The sequence below is a fragment of the Neovison vison genome, chromosome 7, assembly GCF_020171115.1.
Source record: "Neovison vison isolate M4711 chromosome 7, ASM_NN_V1, whole genome shotgun sequence".
NCBI classification, from domain to species: Eukaryota; Metazoa; Chordata; class Mammalia; order Carnivora; family Mustelidae; genus Neogale; species Neogale vison.
In genome coordinates, this window is record NC_058097.1 from 60,627,483 (window position 1) to 60,640,313 (window position 12,831).

The 12,831-nt window shown below is 44.4% G+C and overlaps 1 protein-coding gene across 1 annotated transcript in view; it reads right to left on the minus strand.

Annotated features, from left to right (window-relative positions):
* Positions 1–307: 307 nt before the first annotated feature.
* LOC122913415 overlaps positions 308–12,831 on the minus strand; it is a 45,678-nt gene continuing 33,154 nt past the window's right edge. The window contains 9 exon segments of the mRNA XM_044260159.1: positions 308–678; positions 775–827; positions 1,160–1,264; positions 1,992–2,042; positions 2,645–2,944; positions 4,831–5,130; positions 5,821–6,105; positions 6,936–6,971; positions 7,164–7,210. Of these exon segments, the coding sequence (XP_044116094.1) occupies positions 532–678; positions 775–827; positions 1,160–1,264; positions 1,992–2,042; positions 2,645–2,944; positions 4,831–5,130; positions 5,821–6,105; positions 6,936–6,971; positions 7,164–7,210 (1,324 nt within the window). The 3' untranslated portion in view covers positions 308–531.

The window sequence follows — 12,831 nt, forward strand, 5'->3', positions numbered from 1 at the left end:
GTCCTGGGTATTTACCCCAAAGACACAGATGTCGTGAAAAGAAGGGCCATCTGTACCCCAATGTTTATAGCAGCAATGGCCACAGTCGCCAAACTATGGAAAGAACCAAGATGCCCTTCAACGGATGAATGGATAAGGAAGATGTGGTCCATATACACTATGGAGTATTATGCCTCCACGTAGATGAAACTAAATAATAGCTAGGAAGAAACATGACTGTTGATAGATGATAGATTTATTTGTTTATATAGCATAGCAACAGAAGTCAGAACTTACCCTTGAGAAGGAAAGGTGGTTTTGTGGACAATATTGGAAATGTCTGGATCATCATAATAGTATCCTAGAAGGGATGGGGGGTTTTCTAAGATTGTTATTCCTTCTTAGGATGAGAGGAAGATGAAGACTTCTGTCTTCCGATTCTGGCTGTTGTTGGGTGGGGGTGTGTTCAGAAAGTGCTATGGCATCTATGGAGAGCCTCCTCAGGGTCTTCTTGTGGGTTCTTGGGGCATAGGATTTATGCCTTGATTGGTCTCAGCCTGTTGCAAGTTCCATGTACACACTTTCATCATGCAAGGGTTCCCCAGGCCTCTGGGAAGTGGGAGTGGTGTTTTTCTGCATGAAAATGCGATGATCCAACTGTGTGTATGTCACTTCCTGTGGGTCTTCTGCTTGAGGGTCCTGCATGACAGGAAATGGTTAAGAGGATGAGCACAAACTCAGGGTATTTAGAGGAGATGAGATGGCACTGAAGAGGGTGAGGTGAGGACAACCTACCTCCCTACTCACCATTCTATCCACTTCAGGCTCTCTGTTCATTATAGCAGCATCTGCAAGGAATGGAAGTCATCAAAAAAAAAAAAACTTGGAAGGTTCTCATTTTATAAATACAGATACCAAAGCACAGAGAGATGCAGCGAAGGCCTGGAATTACTGCCACAAAGTAGAGTCAGAAGTTCTACTCTCTGAAGTTCAAAGATGTATCCCCTTTGTGTCTCCCTATTTCCATTCCGTTGATGAGGATGGGGGCATGGAGGTTCTCTCTAGAAAGCCCAACCTCTGTGGCCCCTACTTTGAACCAGGAGTCAGCCTGAACACAGAGGTACCCCTGCTCCCCCACTCCTCCCCAGACAGGTACTGGCCTCTACTTCCCAAGACTCACCCTCTTTGGGAGGGCACCACTGACGACTGAGGAAGAAAAGAAGGACAGCGAGGAAGACGATGACCACTAAGGGCACAGCCAGAACATGCTGGTGTCTGGGGTTATCTGTAGGAAGAAATGAATCCAATAGAAGCAAATCCAGGCAGGTACCCAGTCTGCTGCCATCTTGGTTCCAGCCCCACGAGACCATTTCAGATCTATGACCCACACAACTGTAAGATTATTTTAAAAACTGTGTTGTTTTCATGCAGTGAGCTTGTAGAGATTTGTTATAGCAGCAAAAGGAAATGGATATAAAGTGCATATCCAGAACAAGGATGTACAGTGGAGCAGTGCTTGAATGAATAAATGAGGCAATTGTGAATTTGGGTGGCAGACAGCATTCTCAGTTCTCTCTTCCTCTACTGGGTATATCACAGTTGCAGTCTGACAGACAAGAGCTAATTTCTTGGCAAATGGAACTTCTCTAAGCACTGCCTGCCCCTCACCAAATGCTCTCTTCCTTCCCCCTGCCCTCAATTCCCCACAAATCTTATCTCCACTTAGGAATGGGGACAGAGTAAGCCCAGCATTATTCCCAGCCAGGAGATAAGGTTTATTCTCACCCTCCTCTCCTGGAGGAGGTCTCTGATGCAGAAAATTAGAGGTTAAGAGTCCTCACTGGCCCCGTGCTGACCTAGACCGCTTCTGCTGTCATAGAGTCTGGGGATCAAAGAGGGAAGGTAATAAGCCCAAGATCACAGAACCGGAAGGTGGCTGAGCCAACACTCGAACCCAAGGCTTCTCTTTGTCAGGTTTCCACAAACAGGGATAAAAGGGACTCTTTACTCACCAGTTTTGGAGGTTGGTTTTGTGGATGGGAGGCAACTACTTGAAGAGTTTCATAAAATACAAGCCAGGAAAGAGGTAGAGAAGTGGAACTGACTGTCTTCTACCCACTGAAGCTCCTCATCATCTAACACTGAGCTCCTGGGAGCTCCTAGAACCCCTCCCCAGAATCTCTGGGGCCTTGACTCCCTGGACCTTCAAGCTGCTGAGAGGAGATGGGAGAGGCTGATGACGAAAAGGGGAAAGAACCTCTACTACAGAGGAGGCTTCTCCATCTTGTGGTAAAGACACTCATACCACGTGGGAGAGCACTTTGTGGGTGAGAGGTGAGGAACGGCTGCTAGGAAGTGGGTAATGGTGAGGTGCCAATGCAACGTCTGATATCCCTAAACCAAGCCTCTTCTCTCCTGATCCTGGGTTTGCCCTGATCTCTTTCCATCTTCCTGGGGACAGAGATCCCCAGTTTGGGTCACCACACAAGCTATGCAGGAGGATGCTGGAGGTGAGTCTTCAGTCTCTCCTTCCTTGTCTCTATCTATGCTTCCATCTCCCCAGAACTCCTAAGCATCCCACTAGTACCAGCAGGACTCTCCTGTTGTATGACCTTCAAATCTATCCTGAATCATTAGACACAGGGCAGGTTCTGGACTTCCTCACCTGTGACAGAAAGGAACAGTGGGTCACTCGGGCCTGACCACTCACAAGGAGAGGGGTTGAAGGAGCCATGGCATCTGTAGGTCCCACCTATGGCTGGGTGTGCAGGGCCCAAAGGGAAGTCAGCCTGGGTTGCACTGCCGTGCTTCTGTCCCTTAGCGAGCCAGCACTCATGGGGCTGCTCGTCTCTGGATAGATGGTACACATCAAAGGACCTCTCTGAGCAGCAGGACAAGGTCACGTTCTCTCCTGTCCTCACCACGGTGCCTGGCTGGGTCCAGAGAGAAGGTTTCTCGTGTAGACCTGGAGGAAGTGGAGGCAGTTCAGTACAGAGAGGCTCTTCCTTGCTCATAGTATCCTTCACACCTGGACTGAGAATTCTCTCCCCCTGTTCCCAGAGCCCAAGGCCCACTGTGTCCCCTCATGTCCACCTCTCCTACTGTTTCTTGTGCTTGCTTCCCTCCTATCCTTTTTCCCTTTTTAAAAATTTTTTAAGATTTTATTTATTTATTTGACACAGAGAGAGATCACAAGTAGGCAGAGAGGCAGGCAGAGAGAGAGGAGGGGAAGCAGGCTCCATGCTGAGCAGAGAGCCCGATGCGGGGCTCGATTCCAGGACCCTGGGACCATGACCTGAGCCGAAGGCAGAGGCCTAACCCACTGAGCAACCCAGGCGCCCCTCCTTTTTCCATTTTGTGCTGCCTTACTCTCTCTGCCCCTCCTGGAGTCTGTTGGTTTGAGATGCCTTTTACTTTATTTATGAGTCTCTCATTCCACCTTGTCTTTGTCTTTCTGCATTATCTATCTATCTATCAATCTATCACCTATCTATCTAAGTATCTATGTATCTTTCTATCATCTATCAATCTATCACCTATCTCTCTACTATCATCTATCATCATCATCTATCATCTATCATCTCTATCATCTATCACTTATCAATATATCACCTATCTATGTACCTATCATCTATCAATCTATTATCTATCATCTATCTATCTATCATCTATCAACCTATTATCTATCATCTATCAATCTGTCACCTATCTCTCTATTTATCATCTATCTATCAATCATCTATCAATCTATCTTCTATATATCTATCTATCATGATGTATCAGTCTATTATGTATCTATCTATCTAACTATCTATCATCTGTTATCTATCTATCATCTATCATCATTTCTCTATCTATCATCTATCTCCATCACCTTGGTTTCTGTGACCTGCTCTGATTCTCTGTCCCCAGTCCTCTTCTGGGATCTCTGTCACCCACCCCCACATCATCTTTCTCTTTTTGCCCCACTCTCAGGTCTTAGTCCTTTAGGGCTTTTATCTGCACTCTCCATCTTTCTATTTCTCTATCCCTTTTTATTTCTTTTGTTTTTTGTGCCTCCAAGCCAGTGTCTGTCTGTCTATCTGTCTGTCTTTCTCTGTTGTCCCTCCATTCTGTGTGTGTGTTCACATGCACACATGCATTTCTGGGTCTATTTACACAGAAACTTTCTATGTACATTGACACACATCGACTCTGCTTTCTCTCTGATGGCAACTCTCTGTAGGCTTTGACCTCAGTAATCCTGTAACATCTGGGGTAACCTTCAACACAGACCTGAGAATCAGCTTTGGGAACCCATAAAACACACCACACACAGGGGCTGGTTCGGGCTCCTCCCCCAGAGCATGGTTTCCTGGGGCCTATTGTGGCTCAACCACATGGGATGAAGGCGTGTGAGAGTGCATGCAGCATCTGTGGGTGCCACATGCAGTGAGGACCCAGGGCCCATCAGTCACCAGCCTGAGACAGGCCAGCCTGGCCCTGAAACTTGGTCACATACATGGTGTGTCTTTGGGTTCACCTGGTAGAGAAAAGGGCATGGACATTAACTGGAAACCACATTCTAAACTGTCCCAGGTCTCTGAACAAACTCAGGGTGGAAGGGAACCCTGTCTCTGATGGGGGTGTACCTGACTCTATCTGTCCTTTTGTTCTTTGTCTCCATTACTGACTCTGTCTCTGCCCCCTGTAACAAACGGTTTCTCTTCTGTCATTGTCTCTCTTGGTGTAGCTCTCACCCAGGCTGCCTCTCTTCATAAAAACCCACGTTCCTCACTTTCTTCACCACCTGGGGCTTCCAGGTCTTATCTGTATCTCCAAGAGGATGAGGACAGGTCTGGACAGTCTCACCTGTGATCATGATATCCAGGGGGTCACTGGGGGCAGACCACACATGGGAGGAGTGATTGAGAGAACCGAAGCACCTGTAGGTCCCTGCATGGGCGGCTGTCACAGGACCCATGGAAAAGTTAGCATGGGAGCCCCCATGATGGTGCTGACCAGCACGGTACAAGTGGTCCTTGGATACCCCCTCTCTGTGAAGAATGAAGCTTTCAAACAGGATCTCTGAGCAACAGACCAAGGTCACGTTCCCTCTTGATTTCACCAGGCGACCCGACTGGGCTAACAAGGAAGGCTTTCTGTAGATTCCTAAGAACATAGATGTTGTAAATTGAGAAGGAGTCACCCTGCCTCACCCCATTTCCTGGGATCTGAAATGACTGAGGGTGCCCTGTGTCTGTCTGTCTCCTTCTCCTCTGTATCCTTTTCTGTCTGAATGTCCACATCTATCTCTGCCAACATGGGTCTTATGGGCTAGGATCAAGGAAGGGGTTGAGAGAACTGGGATCCTTCTGGAGGCTGAAGGGGAGAATTCACACCTCAGTCTTTTCTAGCTCCTGGGGGCTGCCTGTATTCCCTGTCTTATGCCCCCTTCCTCCATCATCAGGCTAGCAGTGGCTGGTGGACTCTCTCAGGCAGCATGACTCTGAAGCTCGTTCTCCTGCTTCCTTCTACTTTGTAATTACAGCAAGCTCACCTGGATAATCCAGGATAATCCCCCCCATGTCAGGGTCACCTGCTTAATAACCTTAATTCCATATTCACCCTTAATTGCCCTTGGACTATTCATGGACATGGAGTGTTATGATATAGATGTCATTGGGGGGCCATTATTCTGCCCACCTTCATGAAATGCCCTCTCATCTACAATACTTGGAGCCATTCCCATTGTTCTAATTGGACTTGTTCTAATTGGACTTGACTAACACTCCCATCAGGAAATCTGACATTAGGAAGATTGGGACAGTGACTAGACCCTCTAGACAGGTGTTCTCTGACCTGTGACCACAATCACCAGGGGGTCACTGGGTGCTGACCACAGAGAGGGGGAATTGTGGTAGGATCCCTGACAGCTGTAAGTTCCTGCATGTTCTGGGGTTACAGGGCCAATGAGGACACCGTATTGCGATATTGTGCTATGGAGCTTGGAGATGAAGATGTCATTGTCCTTGTACAGTCTGAATGCTTCAAACTTGTGATGGGAGCGACAATGAAGAGTCACATGCTGCCCTTGAGGAACCACGGGGCTTGGCCAGGCAGAGAGGAAGGGCTTGTTCTGACCACCTGGGGGAGGAGGAGGCACAGTATTGGTTTCCCCTCCCTTGACTCAGAGGCCTCCCTTCTTTCCAAGTCTCCATGGCTCCTTTCCACTCCCATCATGCCCACACCACACAAAGACTCCCCACACCACACAGACATGTAGTCCTCTCCTACAACACACATGTCAACTGAGAGGTCTGGCTGAGTACTGAACAGTGGGCTCTTCCTAGGTGTTAGTAATGTAAGTCAGTTATGTAAAAGAAGACAAAGGAGATGCTGAACAGAAGAGTGATGACCTATGTATATGCCATAACATCAGCAAACCCATGAAGCAGGTGCCATGTTGGAATGTGCTGGAATTCCAGGGGTCCTGGTATGGGGATCTCTCCCCTCTGCTGAGAACATCAGTGGCAGCTGCCTGGGAAACATCAGTGGCAGCTGCCTGGGGCTCCTACCCTCGTGGGTGTGCTGGGGAGCTCGAGTAGTTGTCCCAGACTCAGACAGTCTATTGTTCCTGGCACCACTTGCCAACCCTGATCTACAGATAGCACCAGTTCCTCCTAGACCCCCCCAGGTCTGAGCAGCAGTATCCTCCAGATGGCTCTAGAGCCTGGCTCTAGATGGCTTCTGAGATGGCTTTAGAGCCCAGGGGAAGAAGGTGTAGGGAGGGTCTCTGGACCAATATTGGGACTAGAGTTTCCCTGGGCCCCCTACTTTTTAGTTCACAAGAGATTCACCCACAATTCCTCCCACATTCAAACAATCACCCAACCTCCTGTGCCGTCTGCTTTCCTATTACAGGAATTCTCTTATTCTGAGTGGATGGCAGCCCAAGGTTTGGGGAAAGGACTCACCCACGTGTGCCCCAATCCTCTGGCTGAAGAAGAACCCTGGAAAGAAAGACTCATGATGGATTACCCATCTCCATAGAAGACCCAGCCTCCCACTCCCCCGACCTGGCTTGAGTGTCACCATCAGGTCTGCTTTGTCCCCATGGGAATTTTCTGCGGTGGGGAGACCCAGCCTTCCAGACCAGTATTTCCTCCATGCATTCCCCCTCTTTGTCCCCTTCTGGGACTCACCAAGACATGCGAGGCTGATGACTCGAGGGGACATGGTGTTGCTCCTGCTGCACGGTGACCCAACAGAGTTGACAAGTACACAGGATGTCGTGAAATGGGGCCGTGTTCATGTTCATAAGCTGACCGCAGTGAGGAAAGGTGATGCACAGACACTCTTCTTACTCTGCATCTAGATGGCTGTGGGGCTCAGCTGAGGGTAAAGTTGGGCTTCCTGGAAATCGTTTAGACTGGACCTGTAGTGTCACATCATTTACTGTGGTGAGACTTGAAACACATCTCAGACACAATGTCTCATTCCCAGAATGATGAAAGGATAGTAGGTTTTTTTTCTTTAAATTTAAGCTTCAAAATCTCTGTATGTAACATACAACATATCTAGTAGATACTATTATAAAAAGAATTATAATATATGAATCAAAATGATTTTCTTTTTTTTGAACCAGGAAGAAATAGAAAGCCTGAACAGACCCATAACCAGTAAGGAGATTGAGATTGAAACGGTCATTAAAAATCTCCAAACAAACAAAAGCCCAGGGCCAGATGGCTTCCCGGGGGAATTCTACCAAACATTTAAAGAAGAACTAATTCCTATTCTCCTGAAACTGTTCCAAAAAATAGAAATGGAAGGAAAACTCCCAAACTCATTTTATGAGGTCAGCATCACCTTGATCCCAAAACCAGACAAGGATCCCATCAAAAAAGAGAGCTATAGACCAATATCCTTGATGAACACAGATGCAAAAATTCTCACCAAAATACTAGCCAATAGGATTCAACAGTACATTAAAAGGATTATTCACCACGACCAAGTGGGATTTATCCCAGGGCTGCAAGGTTGGTTCAACATCCGCAAATCAGTCAATGTGATACAACACATCAATAAAAGAAAGAACAAGAACCATATGATACTCTCAATAGATGCTGAAAAAGCATTTGACAAAGTACAGCATCCCTTCCTGATCAAAACTCTTCAAAGTGTGGGGATAGAGGGCGCATACCTCAATATCATCAAAGCCATCTATGAAAAACCCACCGCAAATATCATTCTCAATGGAGAAAAACTGAAAGCTTTTCCACTAAGGTCAGGAACACGGCAGGGATGTCCATTATCACCACTGCTATTCAACATAGTACTAGGAGTCCTAGCCTCAGCAATCAGACAACAAAAGGAAATTAAAGGCATCGAAATCGGCAAAGAAGAAGTCAAATTATCACTCTTTGCAGATGATATGATACTCTATGTGGAAAACCCAAAAGACTGCACTCCAAAACTGCTAGAACTTATACAGGAATTCAGTAAAGTGTCAGGATATAAGATCAATGCACAGAAATCAGTTGCATTTCTCTACACCAACAACAAGACAGAAGAAAGAGAAATTAAGGAGTCAATCCCATTTACAATTGCACCCCAAACCATAAGATACCTAGGAATAAACCTAACCAAAGAGGCTAAGAATCTATACTCAGAAAACTATAAAGTACTCATGAAAGAAATTGAGGAAGACACAAAGAAATGGAAAAATGTTCCATGCTCCTGGATTGGAAGAATAAATATTGTGAAAATGTCTATGCTACCTAAAGCAATCTACACATTTAATGCAATTCCTATCAAAGTACCATCCATCTTTTTCAAAGAAATGGAACAAATAATTTTAAAATTTATATGGAACCAGAAAAGACCTCGAATAGCCAAAGGGATATTGAAAAACAAAGCCAAAGTTGGTGGCATCACAATTCCGGACTTCAAGCTTTATTACAAAGCTGTCATCATCAAGACAGCATGGTACTGGCACAAAAACAGACACATAGACCAATGGAACAGAATAGAGAGCCCAGAAATAGACCCTCAACTCTATGGTCAACTAATCTTCGACAAAGCAGGAAAGAATGTCCAATGGAAAAAAGACAGCCTCTTCAATAAATGGTGTTGGGAAAATTGGACAGCCACGTGCAGAAAAATGAAATTGGACCATTTCCTTACACCACACACAAAAATAAACTCAAAATGGATTAAGGACCTCAATGTGAGATAGGAATCAATCAAAATCCTTGAGGAGAACACAGGCAGCAACCTCTTCGACCTCAGCCGCAGCAACATCTTCCTAGGAACATCGCCAAAGGCAAGGGAAGCAAGGGAAAAAATGAACTTTTGGGATTTCATCAAAATCAAAAGCTTTTGCACAGCAAAGGAAACAGTTAACAAAACCAAAAGACAACTGACAGAATGGGAGAAGATATTTGCAAACGACATATCAGATAAAGGACTAGTGTCCAAATCTATAAAGAACTTAACAAACTCAACACCCAAAGAACAAATAATCCAATCAAGAAATGGGCAGAGGACATGAACAGACGTTTCTGCAAAGAAGACATCCAGATGGCCAACAGACACATGAAAAAGTGCTCCATATCACTCGGCATCAGGGACATACAAATCAAAACCACAATGAGATATCACCTCACACCAGTCAGACTGGCTAAAATCAACAAGTCAGGAAATGACAGATGCTGGCGAGGATGCGGAGAAAGGGGAACCCTCCTACACTGTTGGTGGGAATGCAAGCTGGTGCAACAACTCTGGAAAACAGCATGGAGGTTCCTCAAAATGTTGAAATTAGAACTGCCCTATGACCCAGCAATTGCACTACTGGGTATTTACCCTAAAGATACAAAGGTAGTGATCCAAAGGGGCATGTGCACCCGAATGTTTATAGCAGCAATGTCCACAATAGCCAAACTATGAAAAGAACCTAGATGTCCATCAACAGATGAATGGATCAAGAAGATGTGGTATATATACACAATGGAATACTATGCAGCCATCAAAAGAAACGAAATCTTGCCATTTGCGACAACATGGATGGAACTAGAGCGTATCATGCTTAGCGAAATAAGTCAAGCGGAGAAAGACAACTATCATATGATCTCCCTGATATGAGGGAGTGGTGATGCAACATGGGGGCTTAAGTGGGTAGGAGAAGAATCCATGAAATAAGATGGGATAGGGAGGGAGACAAACCATAAGTGACTCTTAATCTCACGAAACAAACTGTGGGTTGCTGGGGGGAGGGGGGGTTGGGAGAAGGGGGGGTAGGGTTATGGACATTGGGGAGGGTATGTGCTTTTGGGTAAATTGGAAGGGGAGGTGAACCATGAGAGACTATGGACTCTGAAAAACAATCTGAGGGGTTTGAAGTGGCAGGGGGGTGGGAGGTTGGGGTACCAGGTGGTGGGTATTATAGAGGGCACAGCTTGCATGGAGCACTGGGTGTGGTGAAAAAATAATGAATACGGTTTTTCTGAAAATAAATAAATTGGAAAAAAAATAATGAATAATGTTTTTCTGAAAATAAATAAATTGGAAAAAAAATAAATAAATAAAATTTAAAAAAATTAAAAATTAAAAAAAACAAAAACAAAAACAAACAAACAAACAAAAAATTATTTTATTTCCCTTTTGAAGAATTACGCAGTCATTTAGAATTGTAGAATATCACTTTATTAGTAAAGAACAATGCGTGTACATTCTGGATTGTATGGTTTTACCTGAAATTCATCGTATGACCCAGAAATCCAAACTCCGAGATCCATTTGTCTGTCTATATATATATATATATATATATATATATATATCTCAGTGTTACATAAATTTAAGTATCCATTAATATAATGCTATGGGAAATTCACCTTCTTTTTAAAAATATATTTTAATTTAATTTCTTATTTTTTTGCATTAATATGAACCTCAGTTTTATTATTTTCAATAATAACCTTTTTCAAATAATCTCTTGTGACTGTTTATTATAGATTTGGGGTACAATTTATCTTTACCTGAGATCAATTTCAGCCAGTTTGAAGTCGTTACTAATAATATATTTTTTTAATTTTTTATTTCTTTTCAGTGTAACAGTATTCGTTGTTTTTGCACCACACCCAGTGCTCCATGCAATTCATGCCCTCCCTAATACCCACCTCCTGGTCCACCCAACTTCCCACCCCAGCACCTTCAAAACCCTCAGGTTGTTTTCCAGAGTCCATAGTTTCTCATGGTTTACCTCCCCTTCCAGTTTCCCGCAACTCACTTCTCCGCTCCATCTCTACTTGTCCTCCATGCTATTTGTTATGCTCCACAAATAAGTGAAACCATATGATAATTGACTCTCTCTGCTTGACTTATTTCACTCAGCATAATCTCTTCCAGTCCCATCCATGTTGCTACAAAAGTTGGATATTCATCCTTTCTGATGGAGGCATAATACTCCATAGTGTATATGGACCACATCTTCCTTATCCATTCATCCGTTGAAGGGCATCTTGGTTCTTTCCATAGTTTGGCGACCATGGCCATTGCTGCTATGAACATTGGGGTACAGATGGCCCTTCTTTTCACGACATCTGTATCTTTGGGGTCAATACACAGTAGTGCAATTGCAGGGTTATAGGGAAGCTCTATTTTTAATTTCTTGAGGAATCTCCACTCTGTTCTCCAAAGAGGCTGCACCAACTTGCATTCCCACCAACAGTGTAAGAGGGTTCCCCTTTCTCCACATCCTCTCCAACACATGTTGTTTCCTGTCTTGCTAATTTTGGCCATTCTAACTGGTGTAAGGTGGTATCTCAATGTGGTTTTAATTTGAATCTCCCTGATGGCTAGTGATGATGAACATTTTTTCATGGGTCTGATAGCCATTTGTATGTCTTTATTGGAGAAGTGTCTCTTCATGTCGCCTGCCCATTTTTGACATGATTATCTGTTTTGTGTGTGTTGAATTTGAGAAGTTCTTTATAGATCCTGGATATCAGCCCTTTGTCTGTAGTGTCATTTGCAAATATCTTCTCCCATTCTGTGGGTTGCCTCTTTGTTTTGTTGACTGTTTCCTTTGCTGATCAGAAGCTTTTGAACTTGATGAAGTCCCAAAAGTTCATTTTCGCTTTTGTTTCTTTGCCTTTGGAGACATATCTAGACATATCTAGAAAGAAGTTGCTGTGGGTGACATCAAAGAGGTTACTGCCTATGTTCTCCTCTAGGATTCTGATGGATTCCTGTCTCACGTTGAGGTCTTTTATCCAATTCGAGTTTATCTTTGTGTATGGTGTAAGAGAATTGTCAAGTTGCTAAGGAAATGTTGAAAAACAGAACTGGTGGCATCACGTTACGTGATCTCAAGCTTTACTACAAAGCCGTGATCACCAAGATAGCATGGTACTGGCACAAAAACAGACACATAGACCAGTGGAACAGAGCAGAGAGCCCAGATATGGACCCTCAACTCTCTGGTCAAATAATCTTCGACAAAACAGGAAAAAATGCACAGTGGAAAAAAGACAATCTCTTCAATAAATGGTGCTGGGAAAACTGGACAGTTATATATAGAAGAATGAAACTCACCTTTTATAAAAATTTTTAAATTTAATTTATTTTCAGTGTAACAGAATTCATTGTTTATGCACCACACCCAGTGCTCCATGCCATACGTGCCCTCCATAATACTCACCACCAGGCTCCCCAACCTCCCACCCCACCCCTTCAAAACCCTCAGTTTGTTTCTCAGAGTCCACAGTCTCTCATGGTCCATCTCCCCCTCCAACTTCCCTCAACTCCCTTCTCCTCTCCATCTCCCCATGTCCTCCATGTTATTTGTTATGCTCCACAAATAAGTGAAACCAT